General features: G+C 41.8%; 1 protein-coding gene across 1 annotated transcript in view; it reads left to right on the top strand.

Moving 5' to 3' along the window:
• SART1 (spliceosome associated factor 1, recruiter of U4/U6.U5 tri-snRNP) overlaps positions 1-22,499 on the top strand; it is a 748,174-nt gene that overhangs the window by 109,435 nt on the left and 616,240 nt on the right. Inside the window, exons 6-8 of the mRNA XM_069207847.1 lie at positions 3,971-4,045; positions 12,699-12,798; positions 19,488-19,633. Coding sequence (XP_069063948.1) covers positions 3,971-4,045; positions 12,699-12,798; positions 19,488-19,633 — 321 coding nt within the window. The remainder of the gene's footprint in view (positions 1-3,970; positions 4,046-12,698; positions 12,799-19,487; positions 19,634-22,499) is intronic.

The following is a 22,499-nucleotide window of genomic DNA, read 5'->3' as shown; positions in this document are numbered from 1 at the left end:
TCCATTTCTGGTAAGTGCAAGCCCATTCCACATTAAACATTTTCCTCTGTCGGTTTTAGACCTTTCATTGGCATGCTTATAAAAAGTTTCGGCTGTGGGTACTTTAAGTAATTGCAAGCTCAGCTGTGGTCTCAGATCCTAAACAGTTGCAGCTTGTGGGAGGCCTAAAGCTCTCTTCATCTGTTTACCTTCTAACTTATCAAAAGTAACTTTAAATCTGAATATTGTAGCAGGATATCCCTTTGGTAAAATTGGAACAATTCTGGTCTTGAATGGTTTTAGAAATGGAGAGATAGAAAGCCCTCCATATATCACATTACATCTTGCAGTATCCCCCTCCATTAGCTCTTAACACATTAATTTGATACAATTTTGGTAAACAGTCTGTAGAATCTCTGAGGGAGAATAATGTGTCACTATTGTTTCTTTGTTTACGTGTTTATAGACAAATCAATAAAGAAATATGTTTTTTTTTTTCAAAAGTTTTGGTAAGTCACTCCACAATGTATTCTGGTATCCTTTTCAGTTAGGCACTGCCCATAAGCCAATGATGACCATCAGAGATGTATCAAAGGTCAGAGTCTGTTTTCTCTGTGTTGTTTGTTAACCTGATAATTGCACAACTCAAGATTATCAAGTCAGGTTTTGGTTGTAGCCCACCCTCCTATCAAGCATCACTAAGTCGTCACCAACAATAATATGCATGACTGGCTTGGAGCCAGATTTTTGAGGGACAGTACTACATATTTCATAGGCACTTTCCACTAAAACAATGAAAAAAACATGGGTGCCAATTCATTCCCTTGAATTAAGCCAACGTACTTTGAAATCCTTTAGGCCAATCTGCAGATCGATCCAATTCAGTTTGAATCCATTTGGATGTGTATAATTGAGTGATTAACGTCAGATGTTTACCAACCTGTACTGCTTACACTCTTCCCCTGCCTTACTTCCACTGTGGCATAGAATCAGAAAATTCATCCAACCCAAAAGACCTTCCTTATCCCTGTATGTGTCCCCAGCCTGCTGTCTTACTGGAATCCTCCATTCCCCTTTATCCCTAGAAGGAGTTTATATCACTTAATACTTCATGCTCCTCCTGCTCCCCTATTGAGCTTTGTTTCACCTGAATAGAGAAATACTTGTAAGGTGCCATTAATGACTCCCTTTGTAATTTGTTTAACTGTCTCTTGGCATTGGGCACCCACCTTCGACACTGTATACCATCAACTCCTCTTGCAGATGCACCATAATCTTGGCTGCAGACAAAGAACTGGACTTGCTTACTTCGTTTTTAGTTTGAAGATCCCAAAGGTTTGCATGTCTTTTTGTGTCATGGCCCCATAGTTTAAAGTGGGGTATTCTTCCAAGATCATTCTTTTTTTTTTTCTAAATAAAATATTTACATGAAACCTTCTCATCTCCAGCATTCGCTTGGTATTTTTATTTATATTTAAAGCTGAATCCCTCAAAGGCCTAGGTGCTGCTGACAGACTCTTCGTCCTATTAGAACAACATTGATTGCCTTTATCAATGGTCTTTTGTCCCAGCTTTGTCAAAACAGTTCCTGACTTTGCCACTAGCCTGAATGAGAAGCTCATTTTTGGACTGCAGGTTCCTGCTAATGTTTGAATCCTTTGAAAAATCTTTGCCACGTCCTATCTTTTCTTTTTCTTTTCTTCACTACTTTATTTTAGGTTTTGAGGGAAAAAGAAGACACATAGCATTGACATGTCTGAAAACTTATAGCCAGTTACAGTTGACACCATTAAAGCACGCAGTCAATCATACTTGCATTGCTAACCATGTGTCTGCCTCCAAACTCACCTGGATAGAGCCCCCATTCCTCACTCTGCAGGATGTATAGAAACATGCAAGAGAGTAGTCTGATCATGCAACAGGCGGTGACTCGCTGTCCGTTCTGGAGGAATCCAACACACAAACCCCAGAGTCCCTCATAGTTTTGAACATTGTCAGCTGTAACCCTCCCAGATTTCTGTGGTTGTTTAATATAAGTGGTGAAAGTGTGCCATCTTGCATCAAATTGTAAGACCCTGTCCCAAACAACAGCAATGATTTTTTCCATGGCAGATATAGCCCATGCTTTCCCAACCGCATGTTGAGCGACAGTGCCCGAGGTAGTTTCTACATCTGGACCACACTCAAATGCGTGGCTGATAGGAGGTGGGATAGTAGCTTTCCCAGAGGAGTCATTATGAGGTATATTCTGTTTTCTCCTCGGTCCTCTAGAAGGAACAGTAACGGGTTGCAAGGTAATGAAACACTGATTATTGAGTATACCCTGAGGAGGTCTTAGTTTCAAAATGCCTGGGTCTGCGGGAAAGTTCACCACACATGAAAAAAGGTATCTCTATTCCTGCACTCTATCTAGCACAACTCTGAACCGCCAAACATTTGATGGAGCTGCACAGGAGTGAGATATACCTGCCGGTCAGTATTTTGTAGGCATCCTCCTTGTAGCTGTCCTATCTTTTTTTGGTCTCCCAGTATCATTCTCAAGTGGTTTCTGCCTTTTTCAGTCCATGTTAGTTAATGTTCCTTACAGTAGATTCATACTGTGTTTTATTAACGATTATGGTAGGAAAGCAAATGTTCTAAAAAATATTTAGTAGTCTTGTGGGTCATTTTTGTGGGATGCCAGATCACAAGTGAATAAGATTTGCTCCAAAGCTACCTTTGAGCTTTAAATCTGCAACAGTTGTCTAAGCATGAGCAATTTGCATGCAATGCAGACTTTTGTCAGGGATCTGGAACCCACAGTATAGTTGATAAATGATGTCTCTGGAGAGTGAAGCATAACACAGTTTCTCTAGATACATGTAACTCGTTATTCAGTCTAGTCCCTCTGTCAGAGTTTCGGGTGCTGGAACACTCTGGCAGGACATAACAAAGGTAGGTTGGGTGATTTTTGAGTGTTTAAGACATTTTTGTATATCGCTGGTTTGTAATGGCTCAGGCATGCCTAGAGAAATTAGCTGGAATGCACCTAGCAAAAGTGATCTGTTATCTTATTGGAGATTAGCGTATTGCAGCATTTGGCATTGCTTGTCCTTTTGGGGCTTTGAACAGACCTTGGTCTGTAGTTGCAGGTCATCTCTCTCTGCTATTGGTTTTCCACCCAAATCTCATTAGTGTGGGTGGGTGGTTTGGAGGTAGATTTGTCTTTTGGAGATGCTCATAACAGTGTGGTGTGGTGGGGATTGACACCTCCTAACATCACCCTTATGACAATCAGGTGCGCCTTTCATCTAATCGTTTTTGGCTCTTCAGCTGATGCAAGTGTGGTTCTCATGAACAACACCACTTGCATAAGTTGACAGTTTTATTCTTCTAATGACCAAATGTTGTACCTATACTGGTTTTCCTAGTCTGTCATAAGGACCCTAGTGATGGTTTAGAATCTGTGGTTGAGAGGTCTTTCGTTGCCAGTATTAGGAATTGATATTAATAGACAATTCCATGGGTGTCTTATAGTTCATAGAATAGAGATGAGAATTTTGTTTTTGTTTTTATCAGACTGATATTCAGCAACGCACAAATGGTGAAGCATTGTTACACAATCTTGATTAAACAGGGCCCAGAACTAGAACCTTAATGAAACTACTAAAAAAACTGTTGAGTCAGTTCTGTGACGGAGCTTCTGGAGCCCCAGAATCTGCCATAGCTAAGGCTGTATTACCAGATGCCTACTGGGTGCAGTAGGCCCACAGACTAACAACGCTTCCCTGCAAAACCTTTACCTTAATAGTGCCTTCTATGATGGACAACTGCACAACCTATGTCTAACTAATACATGGACCATACAGACAATTAAATTCTGGTTATCGACAGACTTATTAATGACCATGTTTTCACACTGTGTATTTTGGGTTCCAGAATGGGAGAAAAGCAGTTTTGGGTGTTTTACTGATTATCACATTAACAAACATATATATTTTTTTTTAATCAGGCAAAATTATTGCAGGAAATGGATGAGGAATTTGGTGTGAGCAATCTTGTGGAAAAAGCGTTTGGGCAAAAAAAGGTGAGTGGGTTAAGCAGGTATTTAGAAAATGTTGTTGACATGGTGGGTTCAACGTACTATGCATATATTTTACAATATAATTGGTGCACAAAACTCTAGGACCTCAGGTTATTGCTACTGTGGGTTGGTAGCTTTTCAAAAGTTGAGAAGTATTGTTTAAAAAAAAAAAAAATGTAATCATTGGCTATTCCCAAAAGTACCCTTCTCTCTACCTCCCCCACCCCCATTCCAACTAAATCTAAATTCCTTATGGAGTAATGTTGCACCTAAATTACGGATACCATAGGTTTAGGTAATTGCAGGATGTGGAGCTCATTAGCAATTCCAAGATCTGCTATGGGGAGTAACTGTGGAAATTAGTGTAACAACGCAGATTTCCTCCACTAATTCACAATTTGTAGCCCATTTTCTGGTACATTTCACCAAGTTTGAAATTGTGAATGTGTCTCTAGAAACACTAGATACGATTCTTTATGGCGTAATAACATATGTGAAATTACTACTTTACTCTGTTTTTCTGATTTTGGCAGAAAGTCCAGCATCTGCTTTCATTGGGGATTCACTGCGTCTCTCCTGCTCCCCAATAGATTGTTGTTGTCATTGTAAATCAAAAGCAGGGTTCAGAAATGAACAAACCTGAGGAAGCTAGCAAACCACATATTAATAATTTGAATAGACAGAAATGGAAAGTGCTGCTAACAATCTAAATTTTTAAAGCATTAGGAAGCCCCAAAGAGTACACTTGCCTTGCTTTGTCTTCAGGTAACTAGTTCTGTGCCTTTTATTTTTGTCCTCTGAGTTCAAACTCCCTTTCTGCTTGTGGCAAACCTCCCAGCTTTAACCTTAAAGTTGTCATACCATCACCAAGAAGATAATTCTTGCAGCCTATAAAAGTTTGAGTTAATTATTTTACTGTTTGTGAAAGTGAAGTTTCCCCAGGACAATCACAGTTCCGCTCTATACCAGCGTAGTTGCAAACAATACAAAAACATTAATTTGCTAGTTAAGCATCAAAACTAAATCCTTCTCCAAAGCAATACAACAAAATTCAGATACAGCAAGAAGTGCTGACTAACACCTTGAGAAAATTCCAATCTATTATTTCAAGTCTTGGCTAAACAAATGTTATTAACTCTCTCCATTCTGTTGTGACACACATGTAGACTATAATGGAAACTAATGATGCAAGGTGCTTAGTATGCAAAGGCTGATTTTTTTTGTTTTTTTCTTTGCACTAACTTTATACTTTTTGTTTTTAAAATTTCCAACAGACAAATGCATATTGTACTAAGTAATCTACCTTCTCGGAGATCATTGTTTTAAAAAGTATTAGAGGTTTCCTGTTTCCAGTGGTTTACCTAATTCTGTATAGAAATTGCTGCTAAGTGTTGATAAACCCCCACATATATACATATATATATGTTCGATGGCGTGTGTAGCTGCAAATACACATGCTGTGCACTGTTCCTGCCATCTAGTGTTGGGCTCGGAGTGTTACAAGTTGTTTTTCTTCTAAGAAGTCTTTTCGAGTCATGGGACCGAGTGACTCCTCCCTTTAGGCTCCATTGGGCACGGGCGTCGACTCCATCTTAGATTGTTTTCTTTCCACCATCGGGTTCGGATGTAATGTAATGTAATTCGAGATTTATAAAGCGCGTTCCTACTCGGAGCATTGAAGCGCTGGGAAGAAAGCACGTAGTAAAAAATAGACAGAGGATAAGAAAAATAACAGAAATAATGAAGATAGAAAAACATCCAATAGAAGTAACAGAAACGAACTAAATCAAAGACCCTGATCTTAATGTACCAAAAAATTAATGAGGAAAGAGCCACGTTTTCACCATTTTCCTAAATTTCATATAACCTGATTCTTGCCTAATATTCTGTGGGAGAGCGTTTCATCCTCTGGCTGCAGCTACTGTAAAAGCTTTGTCTCCCCATTTGGCTTTATGTGTGCGAGGGACCTGAATCAAGTGAGCTTGGGAAGACCTCAAGCTTCTTTTAGGTACATGCAGGAGGAGTCTGGAAGTCAGGTACCGTGGTCCTATTCCATGAACTGCCTTAAAAGTAAGACAGAGCGACTTAAACTGGATACGCTGCGCCACTGGTAATCAATGTAATTTCCTGAGACTCTCTTTAACTGATATACATCGTGGGAGATTAAGAACCGCTCTGACAGCGCAATTCTGAACTAGTTGGTGTCTTTTTATCAGCCCCTTATCCAGATTAAGGAACAGTGCATTACAGTAGTCTATCTTGGACATTACCAATGCCAGGATAGCAGATACTCTCCATTCATGTAACAGATAGGGGAAGATTTTTCTGAGCATTTTAATTGACCATAAACTGATGTTTACCACATGATTAATCTGTTTTTTAAAAGACAGATATTCGTCGAACAAGATGCCTAGGTTTTTAGTAACAGTAGTCGGCACAGGGCAGTTACCACATTCAGAGGGCCACCACCGTGAGTTCCATAAATTCTTTCCAGGTCCAAAACATAAAACTTCAGTTTTGGTGGCATTCATTTTTAGCCAATTGGTCTTCATCCATTTACTCACTTCCACCATACAATTACTGAACCGATCTGCAACCTCCTCCCATGGCTGATTAATAGGAATAATAAGCTGGGAGTCATCAGCATAGGAAGATGGATGTGTTCTTCTTAGCTCCGTATTTCAAATCGGGAAAGTTAGCGAAGTATCAAATTTGTCTGTATTGTTCTCGTTCGGTACCGGTTTAGTGCACCGACATTAAGACAGCTTCGCTGGCGTTTCGGGGCTTCCAATCCAATCGAGGCCTGGTCAGCCCAACCACACCCGTCGTCCAAGACTAATGGACCGGATCCCCTTCCGTTTCTGTCCTAAGTGTCACGCCAAGTATCCTTATACAGACCAACACTGGGTCTGTAACCTCTGTTTGTCGCCCGAACACAGAGAGGATACTTGTGAAGCTTGCCGAGCGCTTCGATCGAAGAAAACCTTGACAGATCGATGTGCAAGAAGACTACAAATGGCGTCGAAGCCGAAACAAGATCTCGACGTCGAGGAGGAAGAAAGAACTTCCATCCAAGGAACGGACTCGGATTAATCCGACGGTGAACGACCCTCGACGGTGCAACAAACTGTGAGTAAACCTGCCCGGCCCAAACCCAGGGTCAAACCAAAAAACAAGGCCATGGGGACGCCACCGACAGCAGGCCATGGCTCAACCCACAGAAGGGAAGGTGACCAGATAAAATCGGCACCGAAAAAGGCCAAAGAGTTGCCGAAGACTTCTGACTCCGGTCGAGATTCCGGCACTGAAAAATTTCGGCATTGAGTTGTCGAATCAGGCAAGCCCCGAAAAAGCTCCCCGGAAACGAAAAAGACAATTACGTTAGGAATTTCGGTACCGAAAAAAACGGTCTCGGAGCCAAAACGATCCTCATACACTGAGGAGCAAGGGCTTTCGATGCAACTCAAAGAAAGGCATAGATTTGAGCAAGATCTGGATATAGAAGAACCTGACCAATCGCAACAAAGGTTACAAATCCAGAAGGATACAGGGAAGATTCAGACCATCCCTCCACTCAAATCTAAAAGAAAACTAGCCTTTCAAGAATCAGAAATGCAACCAAAAGCCAAAGTGGTTAGAGACAAGTCACCACCACCACAGGTCTCACTGCAGCCATCCCCACTGCACTCACCACACTTGTCACCAGTGGGAACACCGATAATGCAGTCACCCACACATACTAGGATGACCCAAGATGATGCTGATGCATGGGATCTATACGATCCACCAATATCTAACAGCCCAGAGTGTTATCCAACCAAGCCTTCACCACCAGAGGACAGTACAGCATATACGCAAGTACTAGCCAGGGCAGCTACGTTCCACAATGTAACAATGCACTCTGAACCATTGGAGGATGACTTCCTTTTCAACACTCTGGCATCCACCCACGCATCCTATCAAAGCCTGCCAATGCTACCGGGCATGCTCAAGGACGCACAACAGGTCTTCCAAGAGCCTGTAAAGGGAAGAGCTATCACGCCTAGGGTCGAAAAGAAATATAAACCACCCCTGACAGACCCAGTGTTTAACGCAACAGCTGACTCCGTGGTTGTAGGGGCTGCAAGAAAAAGGGTGAACTCACAATCGTCCGGGGATGCCCCACCACCTGACAAAGAGTTGAAAGTTCGCAGTGGGCAAGAGAGTGGCATCACAAGCAGCCAATCAATGGCGGATTGCATATTCGCAAGCCCTACTTGCACGCTACGACAGGGCACACTGGGACGAGATGCAAGACATCATCCAGCACTTGCCCAAGGAACACCAAAAACGTGCCTAGCAAGTAGTTGAAGAGGGACAGGCCATAGCAAACAATCAGATAAGGTCTGCATTAGACTCTGCAGATACAGCAGCACGGACTATCAACATGGCTGTAACGATTCGAAGGCATGCATGGTTTCGAAGTTCTGGATTCAAACCAGAAATACAACAAGCAGTACTAAATATGCAGATTAACCAACATCAGTTGTTTGGGCCGGAAGTCGATACCACGATCGAGAAGATGAAAAAAGACACAGACACGGCGAAAGCCATGGGCGCGCTCTACTCCCCACAATTCAGAGGCACTTTTAGAAAACCGCAATTTAGAGGGGGGTTTCGGCAACAGACATCTGAACCATCCACCTCCTAAACAAAACCCACCTACCAGTCACAATATCGAAGGGGGGGGGGGTTCGTGGTTCCTATAGAGGACAATTCCCAAGAGGAAGAGGGAAATTCCAGCCCGCCAAACCAAGCCCTAGCAAACAGTGACTTCAATGTCACACTACCCCAACACTTTTCACCAGTGGGGGGGGGTGGGTAACCAAATACTACCACAATTGGACACACATTACCACAGACACGTGGGTCCTATCAATTATCCAACATGGTTATTGCATAGAATTCACAACATTCCCTCCAGATGTTCCTCCAAAACAGCACAGATTGTCTCCACAACACTTAGACCTATTACATAGAGGTCCAAGCACTACTACAAAAATAAGCTATAGAGCTAGTACCTTATCACCAGAAAGGAACAGGCGTTTACTCCCTGTATTTCCTAATTCCAAAAAAGGACAAAACATTAAGGCCTACCTTAAATCTCAGAACACTGAATCTCTTCATCAAATCAGATCATTTCCATATGGTAACACTTCAAGACGTAGTTCCCTTACTAAAAAAAAGGGGAATACATGACAACGCTGGATCTCAAGGATGCGTTTTTCCACATACCCATCCATCCATCTCACAGGAAATACCTCAGGTTTGTAACACAAGGCAAACATTATCAATTCAAAGTCCTACCGTTCGGAATAACAGCCCCCAGAGTATTTACAAATTGCCTAGCCGTAGTAGCAGTTCATATAAGGAGACAGCACATGCACGTATTCCCATGTTTGGACGATTGGCTAATAAAAGCCAACACTCGACAACAATGTCAATTTCACACGCAATACATCATAGAAACTCTACACAAACTAGGGTTTTCTATAAATTACCAAAAATCACATCTGCAAACATCCCAACTACAACAATACTTCGGAGCAACACTCAACACTCAGAGCAATTGCCACTCCAAGTCCACAAAGAGTTCAGTCGTTCCAAAATGTAAGATCAAGCATGCAACCAAACCAACACTACACAGTAAGGTTTGTAATGAAACTACTAGGCATGATGTCCTCATGCATAGCTATTGTCCCAAACGCAAGACTACACATGCGGCCCTTACAACAGTGCCTAGCAAAACAATGGACGCAAGCACAGGGTCAACTACAAGATTTAGTGTTGATAGACCGCCAAACACACTCTCTACTTCAATGGTGGAACCCTATAAATTTAAACAAAGGGTGGCCTTTTCAAGACCCAGTGCCTCACGCCGTTATCACAACAGACGCTTCCATGGTTGGGTGGGGAGCACACCTCAACAATCACAGCATACAAGGTCAATGGGACAATCAACAAAGACTACTTCACATAAATCACTTGGAACTGCTTGCGGTATTTCTAGCATTAAAAGCGTTTCAACCACTAGTAGCCCACAAACACATTCTTGTCAAGACAGACAACATGACAACAATGTACTATCTCAATAAACAAGGGGGGGACACACTTGACGCAGCTGTGTCTCTTAGCACAAAAAATTTGACATTGGGCAATTCACAACAACATTCGCCTGATAGCACAATACATACCAGGCATTCAAAATCAGCCCACAATCTCAGTCGAGATCAACAGCAAACTCACGAATGGGAAATACATCCCCAGATCCTACTGGACCACTTCTACCGCTTGGGGACACCAAACATAGATCTATTTGCAACAAAAGAAAACGCAAAATGCCATAACTTTGCGTCCAGGTAGCCACACCCTCAGTCCAAGGGCAGTGCTCTATGGATCAGCTGGTCAGGGATATTTGCTTACGCTTTTCCCCCTCTCCGCTCATTCCTTATCTGGTTAACAAACTAAGTCAAAACAAACTCAAACTAATACTTATAGCACCAACGTGGGCTCGCCAACCGTGGTACACAACACTGTTGGACTTATCAGTAGTACCCCACATCAAACTACCAAACAGACCAGATCTGTTGACACAACACAAACAGATCAGACACCCGAATCCAGCATTGTTCAACCTAGCAATCTGGCTCCTGAAGTCTTAGAATTTGGATATTTAAACCTTTCAAAAGAGTGCATGGAGGTCATTAAACAAGCAAGAAAACCCACAGCAAGACATTGTTACGCGAACAAATGGAAAAGATTTGTTTGCTACTGTCAGGCTAATCAAATGATGCCACTAGACGCCTCCACACAAAACATTGTAAGTTATTTACTACACTTACAAAAGTCAAATCTAGCTTTCTCTTCCATTAAAAGCCATCCCACTGCAATATCTGCTTATCTGCAGATTAAACATAAAACATCGCTTTTTAGAATCCCAGTTATTAAAGCCTTTATGGAAGGACTAAAAAGAATCATACCCCCAAGGACACCACCAGTACTTTCGTGGAATCTTAATATTGTATTAACACGACTCATGGGCCCACCATTTGAACCCATGCATTCTTATCAAATCCAATTTCTAACTTGGAAAGTAGCCTTTCTAATAGCCATCACATCACTTCGAAGAGTTAGTGAAATACAAGCATTTACTATTCAAGAACCCTTTATACAAATACATAAACAAAGTGGTTCTCTGTACAAATCCAAAAAATTTACCAAAAGTCATATCACCATTCCATCTAAACCAAATTGTGGAACTCCCAGTCTTCTTTCCACAACCAGACTCAGTAGCTGAAAAGGCATTGCATACATTAGACATAAAAAGAGCGCTAATGTATTACATTGACAGAACGAAACAATTTCGTAAAACAAAGCAATTGTTCATAGCTTTCCAAAAACCTCATGCAGGTAACCCTATATCCAAACAAGGCATTGCCAGCTGGATAGTTAAATGCATTCAAACCTGTTACCTTAAAGCTAAAAGAGAATTACCCATTACACCAAGGGCACACTCCACTAGAAAGAAGGGCGCCACAATGGCTTTTCTTGGTAATATACCAATGACAGAAATTTGTAAGGCAGCCACCTGGTCTACGCCCCATACATTTACTAATCATTACTGTGTAGACGTGTTAGCAACACAACAAGCCACAGTAGGACATGCTGTATTAGAACATTATTTCAGACAACTTCAACTCCTACAGGCTGACCACCACTTTTGGGGAGATTATTGCTTTGTAGTCTATGCACAGCATGTGTATCTGCAGCTACACATGCCAGAGTCACTTACCCAGTGTACATCTGTTCGTGGCATGATACGCTGCAGATTCACATGCGCCCTCCCACGTCCCCGGGAGCTTGTAGCCGTTTTTAGTTGCATGAAAATTGTAAATATGTAAATAAATATTCTTTTACTACACACTATGTACATACATTTCTACTCCATTGCATGGGCACCTCTAGTATCCTCGCTTTACCAACTCCTACCTCACCCTTTGCGGGGAAAACAATCTAAGATGGAGTCGACGCCCATGCGTAGTGGAGCTGAAAGGGAGGAGTCACTCGGTCCCGTGACTCGAAAAGACTTCTTCGAAGAAAAACAACTTGTAACACTCTGAGCCCAACACTAGATGGCAGGAACAGTGCACAGCATGTGAATCTGCAGCGTATCATGCCACGAACAGATGTACACTGGGTAAGGGACATTTTCCATATGCACCAAGCAAGAAAGGATGGGGGAAATACCAAAAAAACAATGTATATAATTCAGTGCCATTCCAAAACATTTAAAAAAACAGCTGACCCAGGGATAACTTTTAATTGGCCCAGGGGAATTCAAAAGGTTATGTACTGGTTCCCTGTCGTTTATCAAAGGTGCCCCAAGCCACAATAATGGTGTACTTCAAAGTCATAGGCCAAATTATCTGTTCACCAGGGCTTGAGCCAGTGATATTTCATGAACCATGAGAGGTAGGATAGTGGTAGTTGTATCACAGTATAATCGATTTGAATATTTCTCACTTGAAGGAATTTGCAGAGAATCTGTGTGATCATCACATACCCATTTGAGTTTCATCTGATATTTTGCTGTCTGTTCTTTGTGTACTCCTGGCAGGAAGGATACAGTTCTCGTGACTTGCAAGGGCTTACAGTGGAACATAGCATTGACTCCTTCCAAGAAGGACACACCGTTGTCCTAACGCTAAAAGACAAAGGTACACTGTGAAAAACCATCTTGTTTTGAAAAAAATCTGTGCAAGATAGGACAATATGCTGCTCATTTGATTAATAATTTGGCAACCGGTGTATAGTGCAACCAGTGCGTTTTCGAGTGCTGAAGTCTGATTGGCTCCTTTGAAAACTGTTTATTTTGCAGCATTTTTTGTTACAGATTTTAAAAACTATACTTACGATTTTGACACAGACTGCATCATCATGCACTCCATGTCTGATTTTAGTATATTGGCTTTTTTTCCCATGACATATTCATACCAAAAGTTCCTCTTTATTTCAATGGGCCAAAGAAGAGCTGGTTGAATTCGATGTTTGTATTATTATTTTTTTTGTCCACAAAAAAATTCAGTTTTGATAACATTTTACCATTGTAACTTCTTTGCCCAGCTTAGTGTCGAAGCCAGCAGCCACTGTTTGACAGTCTTGTTTAGCAGTGGCAGTCCAAACTTCTATTTATTTAATAATAAAGGGATGAGGGCCTTAGTACAGGGTGTACAAACTAAATATGATTTGGTACTAACAGGAAGGATGGTGGATTCTTAAACGTGGTCATCTTTCAGTGTTGGTCTGTCATTTTCAAGCACTTCAAGGTCTGTTTTTCAGCTTCTTTTTAAGTATAGTTGTACTGTATTTTGTCATATTTTTAAATCTGCACTATGTATACCCCATTACTATCTGGGGGAAAATGGGCAAATATGCAAACCCTGTTTTGTAAGATCTTGAAAAATATACTGTTTTGGTGGTTCTCACAACTAAGATGAGTTGGGTCACATTATTTGTCAGAGTCTCCTTTTGCCAGCAGATAGTGTCCAGTATTGATATGGGACACAACAGAGCGATAAGTATATTCCAGCTGTGTGTACTTCATGCTGCAATCTTTAATATGTTTGTTTTTAGGTTTGGTGGGTGAAATGGAAAAGTGTTGTATGCTTATCAGTCATAGTTTGAAGTATTTTGTGATAACACTTGATTTTGTACTTAGCTTTATGTCTAGGTTTGGGAGTAGGCTTGCAAACCTTATTATGTACTAAACATTTTTAATCGTCAATCTTTGGGGATTGTGATTTGAAGACCTACATAATTCATTGGTAATAAATGGGCACAAAATGACACGATTGTGCTCTTGTATCTTCTGCTGACTTGTGTGTAATTCGCACTTTGTAATGGTATATGTAAATCGGACCAGAGATCTGGCCACCTCATTTATTTAAGAGTGAGTCATTCCACACCAGCAGCTCATACCTCTTTTAAATTTCATCCCTGTGTTCTCTGACTTTGTCACAACCATTAAATCTTGGAAAATCACTTTTCTACATGAAAAATAAAATCTAGAACCAAAGACCTCTAACCCCCCAGCACTGCATTACTGTTTCCTTTCGACAGCATTGTCATTAACAGAAAGTATCATGTTATACATCCAGGTATGTTCTCTCAGATCCTTAATGGGTATCCTAATGCTTATGAACTTCTGAACATTTGGTTAGTGTAGAAAATGTGTAAATTCCCCATTTTTTTGGATCTTGTTTTAATTTTTTCTGTAATGTAAATCGTAAAACTGTAATAATGGTAAATGAACAGGCTGGGATTTTCAGGTGCACACTTAACATTATCAGAAAGATGAGGGATATTGAAGATGCCTGGGGGGGAGGGGAGGGGGTAGGGTAGGAGGGTGACAGGTTTTATATGCAGAGTAAACGCCTTCCATGACCCCCTCGGAAACACCACTTGGCAACGATGTTGTCCATTGCATCTCTTACCTTGTGCAGCAGTTTGTGATCCTGAGGATTTGTAGACTTTGTCTTTGAGTCTCTTATTGAACATGAGACTTTGAAAGTTTTGCTCTCCCAACAAAATCCAGAGCACCTGTGCATCCAAGAATCCAACTTTAATCTCCTAAGCATTCTGCGGTTACATACAACATTGACCACCCCTCCTTCCTTCACCCTTTCCAAACTTTTACTTTGAGAATTGCTTCCATTGCTGGCAGACACCACAAAACTTGCTCTATGTTTAAACATTATGCATTGGGCCATGTGATCTAATGCAGGCACCCGTTATTCTCACACTGACCTTACCTCTTTCAGCGTTTTATCCCTTCTTCACCAACAATTTCAAAAGACTTCGCTTGACATGTTCCTTTTTTACCAATTGGCACTTAATTCCAAAAGGGCTGTTTTTTCTGTTTTCATAAACCATAAACTTCATTTTGTACAGTGAAGCTGTTTCCCCTCGTTTGCTGCTCCACACAATGTTTGTATGTCTTGATAGACTGTAACTTAACCAATAGAAAATAGCCATTATGTTGACACTAAATGAATGCTCTACCTTGCACCTGACCTTTGGCGTCCAAGGTTAAACTACAAACAAGTGCTGAATTACTGGGGCAAATATATACACGGTTTACAGAGATGCTGCATTGACAATCTGGCAGAATAGAAGAGGCTGGCTGAAACAAATTAATACAGGCTGGTATAGTCATGCAGTAGTAGATTAGTAGTCAGTTGGAAATAAGATGCAGGTTTCTCCCAGTCTGCTAAAGCAGAGATGATGGATGAAGACTGGAGTAACAGCTATGGCGAGGTTTTCCATCCAAGGTCATAGAATGGAAGACTTGGGGAACGGCTCTTGTGATATTTACCCGTTTCTCCAGTTTTGGAACTTTATTACATTGACATGCTTGATTCATTCCCAGTCACTGAGCTGGGAGTCCATTGATAATCTTTTAAAGAGCAGTGTTCCTCAAATAAGACCTACAGCCTGGAAACACTGTCCTTTTAGTAACCTACTGTTCCATGAAGAAGACCAAACTTCAGCCATTTAGAAGGAAGTGCTCTTCACCGAACGTCCCCATTGAAGCTTCTTTATTTCTGACTACAACATATGGTGTCGAATGGGATCCTTCAGACCTCTGCTTGATCTCTTCAGATTTGGATCTTTTTCTGTTACATTTTTGGGATTTTGCCATCTCTTCTGGCACAGTGTGTTGACTGCCTTTAGACTTTGGTTCAGCGGAATGTGAATTTCAAAGAATTATGGCAGATTCTTCTAAGAAACCTGGGATCAGATCACATAGTTCCTGTGGGAAGAAAATACTTTACGTTGATGTTCACCACAAGGACTATAATGCACATATGCTGATCATAAGCCAGAAGATTGTAAGATCCATAGACCATTCTATACAACAACCTTAAATGACAGAGGTACTGCTTTTGAGGTGGCTGCGGAACAAGTATTCAGCTGATATTCTACCTTCAGGGGATGAGTATTCTCACTGTTTCAACATCACAGGAGGGACAAAAACTTCACTGAGCTGAGCAGGTCTTGTATCATTCTCAACCTGAGGAGACCACCTTTGACTTTGCTGCTTTTTTGTGAATCCTTTGACTACTGCAATAGTCTTCAAAGGCTACTCACCTCCTTATACCTCAGTGCCTTCCTTGGGCATTCCCATCTGAACTAACTGCAGCATCACTTAGAACATTGAATAAGACTGCTTCAGATATTGTTTCTACTAATAAACAATTGTTAATGAAGCAATCTTTAACAACACCCTTCTTTAAAAAAAAAAAAAAAAAAAGAGGCACTATTGATGACAGAACCCTCTACAACATCACCGCCAACAGCAGTTCCTTCAACTACACTGTCTACAAAACCTACAAAAGCCAACAAAGAGATCCCTCTTCCATTTAACTTGCAGACACTTCACCCAGCAAAATACGTTCGCCGCCTAATGTACTAGAGACTGTGAAAGAATCTCTGGATGGAAGTTCTTTTTGGCACCGCAATTTGCCTGATTCACTATGCATGAAATACCAAAATATAAATGAAAAAGACCAGATGGAAGATCAAGACCAAGCCAAGAACATGCCTAGTGATCAAGGTGTAAATTATTCTTGTTACCCCCTGCTATGAGGATGATAAAAAGCTGTGGGGTTATGGTCAACTTTATAATCACTGCCACTGTGATGACCATTATCAGGAAATGACACAATCTTTTCTGTGCCAGTGGACCTTATAATGGCCTTCACTGTATGAAAGCTGACTACTATTAGTTATTCCACCCACCTGTGCCTCAACAACCAGCATCCAAGCTGCAACAGCAACCTGTACCTCTAGCTCCACTGACCATCTACATAGTAGATGGCTCTTTTAGGTATAGAATATATGTTTTTAGGGATCATTCTGATTTTCCGAATTAGTGGAATGATTATGTGGAATCCACAAACTAATCATTCAAGCGTCCCTCAGCAGTATAATATGTGTTTTCCTGGGCTAGTTGAGAGAGCATGCCAGGTGTTCTAGCTTCCAGTAACTGTTGTGGAAACCTACTGCTTTCTGTTGGATTTTGAAAGAGCTGGCAGTGAGAGCTGTAAAGGCTATACTTATCATAGACCAGGTTTGGCACAAAGGGATACACATCATGCAGTGTACATGCCACCATCAGAACTCACTGTGTACAAAGACTTGATTTTCAAGAAAGAAAAATACTGGGCACCTAAACAGTATTCTGGCTTGTTTGATTGGCCAACCCAATGCAAACTCAGTGGTCAATCAAGTGCCTCAAAGTAGCTCATGTAATCCAGCATCCTCATCTAATGCGCCACTGGACTGAAAGGAGAAGAAGATGGACAATTTTGTCAAAATGGTGTCCACATCCATTAAGGCTATAAATGCATTAGCTGTTATCATTTGTTACAAGAGGCAGATGTTGTGGGACATTGTGCCATATATTGAACTTATGGTATGAGAGAAGAGGCAAAGGTGTTTGAGAAAGATTGAATGGGCCCCTGCACCAGCAATAGGCACTGCCATGGATCACAGCTTCAAGCTGTCAAATATGGAAGAGGCTGCTACCCTGAGGTAGAGATAATGTGCATTTTCCTTTGGCCTAAAGTCCAGAATCCCATTCTGGATATTCCCTTTGATGGGGACCTTTAATTGCACCATATAGACGAGGAATTGCAGTCCATTATTGCTTACATTGATACTGCTAGTTCATTAAGGGTGCTACAATATAGTTTCCAAATACACTTTAGTGAGTTTTGCAGAGACTCTGGTCTTCCTTTCCCCGGGATTTCAACCCCCATCATTTCCTACCCTGCAACTGCAATGGTTTATTATCACCAAACCTGCTCTCAAGGACAAGCACCCAGGAAGCCCTAGCTTTTTTCCCCATAGTGAGGCTGGCACCAAACCCAGTGGGAGGAAAACTAACCCCCAACCAAAAAAAAAAACTGATTTGGAGTGACACAGAGGCGGGTAATGGTCATCACTCTTCCCACACCTCTGGGTAGGCACACTTGTTTGAGGGTGTGGGGCACTGTGAGATTGTTTGTAATAGGTCAAACAGGAACGGCTGGAAAACTGGGTAAGGTAGCACCTTTGAACAATTAACCCATTGATTTGGGAGTACCAAGGAGCCTTCCAAAACCACTGGCTGGTGAACCCCACAAAGCTGTCCCTCATCCTGTTTTCCCCCAAAAGCTTTATGGACATAAAGAAGAACGGCAGCAACTTGACCTGCTGTCTGGCACATGTAAGGAGCTTTGAAGGTCTAGACCTGCTCCTCCTTGTACCCAGGAATAAGGAATGGACTTGGGGTCAGTTGGGTGGTCTGCTTTGTGACCAAAGTGACACAAAAAGCTGCAGGACTCCTTTTTCCTACAGTTCTTGTTTGTCAAATACTGCAATTTGACGGACACCCAGCTTGATGATGGTGGAGAATGGAAACATGTGAATCTGTAGAAAGTTATAGAGTCTGGCTTGACTGTAGTTAAAATAATTGGTTTTATCCCCTGGAAGCTCGTCTGGGTGACCTAATGGTACATGGATAGTAAGTGGATTTTGACTGTCTTCCCATGTCTGAGGTAACACTTAGCAGGCACAGTTGGCCTTCCTTCTCTCTACGGGGGTCAAGCAGCAAGGCACAGACTTTCCTGGAGTTTTGCCCAGTCCAGAGAAAAAAAGTCAAGAATCCAGAGGTTCCACTTGGTACTGTTTTATGTTGCCCCAGTGCTGGGGCAAAAGCCTGTTCAGTGTTTATTTGAAAATGTTTAATGAAGTGCTGGCAGAGTGCTTATAACCCACCTGGTTGCCAAGGCAACATGTCTTTAAACGCCCAAAGAGTATACAGTTTCATAAATGTTCAGAGGCTTCTCTGATCCTGAAGGAACACCTGCTGTCTGGGATGCCAAAAACCTAAGACTGGTTTGATTTTGCGCCGGTGTCTTTGTTTTATTCCCCCGTTTTGAGGTTCCTTTTGTTGATGAGGGAACCAACATAGGATGTACTGAAGGGGCGGTAGTCAGTGTAGCAAATGAAAGGTGCTGTCGAGCCTTTAAAGCTTTCAAGGTTAGAGAAATACCGAAATAGGCCTCTGCTTGTGTATATTTTGCTCTAGTAGGGAGTACTTTTGCAAATTAGAGTCCACTAATACATTTAAAGGGTATTTGCATTTGTCATATGTATGGCAGTTTAATTGACATTTTAGGTTAGATTCCTATAACTGAATGAAACCCATCCCTACATTTGATATTCTTACACACTTGGCCCTGCCTGCTAGCTAAGGATGATTCCTTCATCTGTATGTGGTTACACACTCCTCAATTACATTTAGCTAAGATAATGTAAACACTCACCTTCTAATATCCAGCTTTGCCTTTTTTGGTAGGTGTTTTGGAGGAAGATGACAGTGACGTCCTTGTGAATGTGAACATTGTGGATCGAGAGAAGGCAAAGAAGAACACAGAACTGAAAAAGAAGCGACCGGACTACAAGCCTTACGAGGAGGAAGAAAGTGTGGATGATATGGCTATGGTAATAAATTTATTACTACTTCCAGATCACCCAAAAATGCTCAACCTGTTACATTTTTGTTAAACTTTGCCTCATGTCATTTAAAGTGAAGGTTCAAGAAAGGAGACTTTCTGCCCCACCCCTTTCTTCCAGTCTAGTCAAGAGCTGAAATCTGAGTGCCAGGATTTCCCTGTTTATGTACAGAAAATGCCCTCTGGGTACAATGCTGTGGGAAGTTAATGGGCTACCAGGATCCCTCTCTCCTGATTACCACCATTGTACCTGCTCTCAAGGTGGAAGAGCCCCTCTCTTAGCATCCATAGATCCCTAGCCCAACCCAGAGGTGTGGCTACCAAGGAGGGGGGGCTACATGCCCCTGGAAAACCAGTTTGACATCTGGCTTCCCCTTCCCTGTCCCTAGGGACAGCATGTCTCTGTAAACAATAGAGCAAACCCTCCCTCATATGTTCCCCAATTACCCTTTAAAGACAAGCTTTGCCCTTGAAGCTTGCGTTTTGGACTACCACCCATGTGACTCCCAGCAAGGGGGAGGTAACACCTCCTTCCGTGGCAGGCCTCTATTGCCAACTTTCCTGGGAGTCATTACCATGACTCCTCAGCAGGGCAGAAAAATGTCTGCAAGACAGACCCCGAGTACAACAGTCAACAGGTACTGGAAACTTTGGGCAACTAAAGTGACAACTTCCAAAGCTGCAGTTTGTCCATCAGTGGACATTAAATTTGATTTAACCCTTAAATCATATTTAATGCACTGATTATTTTGATACTTTTCAGTACCAACTTTAGTAGTCCCATTCAGAAGTTAGCAGGGATGATGTGTCTGCCTGTTCCTCCGTTCTTGCCATTGGGGCTACTAGACTTTCTGAAGTGAAAACCGCAATTAAGGGTATGAGTGCTGGAAGATGTAAAAGTACATGTTCAACATTTTAACATGCAGGGCCCTGCCCTTGGACTTGTTAGGCCTACGTTGGGGGTGACTTACATATTTTAAAAGGGAGGTTTGGGCTTTGCCATTATATTAAATGGCAAAATTGAGTTAGCAGTTTAAAACTGCCCCCAGTCTGCAGTGGCAGACTGCGAGCCACGTTTTACCTTTTCCCACTCATGTTGGCACAACAAGTTCTGTACCCCCTGAGGCTACACTCTAACTTGCAGGAATGGGTACCCCTGGTACCATTTAATAGGAACATACAAGTAAGTTAGGCTGTGCCAATTAAGGGCAACACAATCAAACATGCAGGGGTTATCTTAGCTGTGTGACTCCCTTACCCTGACTACACTGAGGGTTCCTACTTGGACAGGGTGCAAACCACTGCCAACTAGAGACCCCAAAGTCAACAGGTAGGCAAAAAGTAGGGGTAAACCTGCAAAATCCTGTTCCCTTATGTCTCAACAGTGCCAGAAAAATGTGTTATTTTAGGCAAATTTTGAGACTTGAAGGGCATTGTGGATAAGAAAAGGTTGTGGGATCTACGCAAAGCACACCATCCTGGACTCCATGGGTGTATAGTTTTCAGAAATGTATGGTTTTGGGAGGTTTTCCCTGGTGGTGGCCTACCCAAGTCCAAAAAGTGCAGCTATTCACTATGGCAAGTGTAACTTAGCCCCATAATGAGAGACAGAAAAACAGATTTTCCGGTAGGTAGTGGTGGGGGAAGCACTAGCCCTTGGGCTTCTCACTCAAATCCCAGGTGTTTGCTGGGTGTATCCCTGCTTGAGAATCACTCTCCTGTGGTGATCCACAAGCAGGAATGCTCTGGGCAGAGATACTGTTGAAATTGGATTTTCTCTCTTTCCAGCCTATCAGTGGGAGAGCACCCATTGTCTAACTTTAAAACTGTTCCTGATCATTTCTTCCCTTTCTTCTGGGTCTGTGTAGTAAACCAACAGCCAAAGACAGGGCAGGCATCTTTTTGCAGTCAGGAAGGGGATGTTTAAAGCCCTTAGGCTACCCTCTGAAGTTCAAGAAGGGGCTGGATATAACCACCAAGACTATCCTGCATAGGCGAAGAATACCCTTTGTCACACCCAAGACAGTTTTGTCCACTGTATGGGAGGAATGCACATCACAATACTGGAAAGCCATTGACAGTCATGCGACTCTGGCAGGAAAATGCCACGTTTGAAAAGTGACATTTTTAAAATAGTAATTTAAATCCGATTTGACCATGAATTTGAATTGTGATTTACTACTAAATTCAGTCCTTGAATAATTTTTTAGTAGTCTGAAATTGTAGTTGTGCCCTATATGGTGTTATAATGTAGCCTAGTGTTTTTCTATAGCGGATCCAGCCTTGCCACAGTGTAAAATGACTTTGGAGGAAATGTAAAACTTAAGTACAGATGTTCTACTTTTTAAATACTATGCAACTTGCCCTGTGAGCACATAGGTAATGAATAGGAAAGTTTGGGTCTGACAAAAGGTTTATTTTGCAAGGTTGAGGTGGCATTTTCAAGATTCTCACACAGGCTGCATAGGCAGGCCTGTAGACCTCTTTTACACAACTAGTTTAGTGGGTGGCACAATGAGTGCTGCAGCAAACTAGTAGTATTTAATTTACTGGCTTTGAGTACATGATGTTCTCCAATATTATATCTTTCATAGATTCACATGCTTGAAGCTTCTCTGTCGTCATGGTGGGAGTCCCACTGTAACATCAATAAAAAAGCAGTTCTGATAAATAGGCCTTAGAAGCCCCATTGAAAGCAATAGACATTGCTAACCAATTGACCTTGTTTTAATGCACCCAACCACCATACCTCAGATTTCTTACAACACATCATGTTTTAGATAGTCTCCCTGAGCTCTGCTCAGTCAGTGGTTCATCTTTCACTTTATGACCAGTAGCTCTACAAGGGATTTCTG

This window comes from Pleurodeles waltl, chromosome 9, assembly GCF_031143425.1.
Source record: "Pleurodeles waltl isolate 20211129_DDA chromosome 9, aPleWal1.hap1.20221129, whole genome shotgun sequence".
In the NCBI taxonomy this organism is placed as follows: Eukaryota; Metazoa; Chordata; class Amphibia; order Caudata; family Salamandridae; genus Pleurodeles; species Pleurodeles waltl.
Note: the sequence above shows the minus strand (reverse complement) of the source record. Positions and strands in the feature narration are given on the sequence as shown.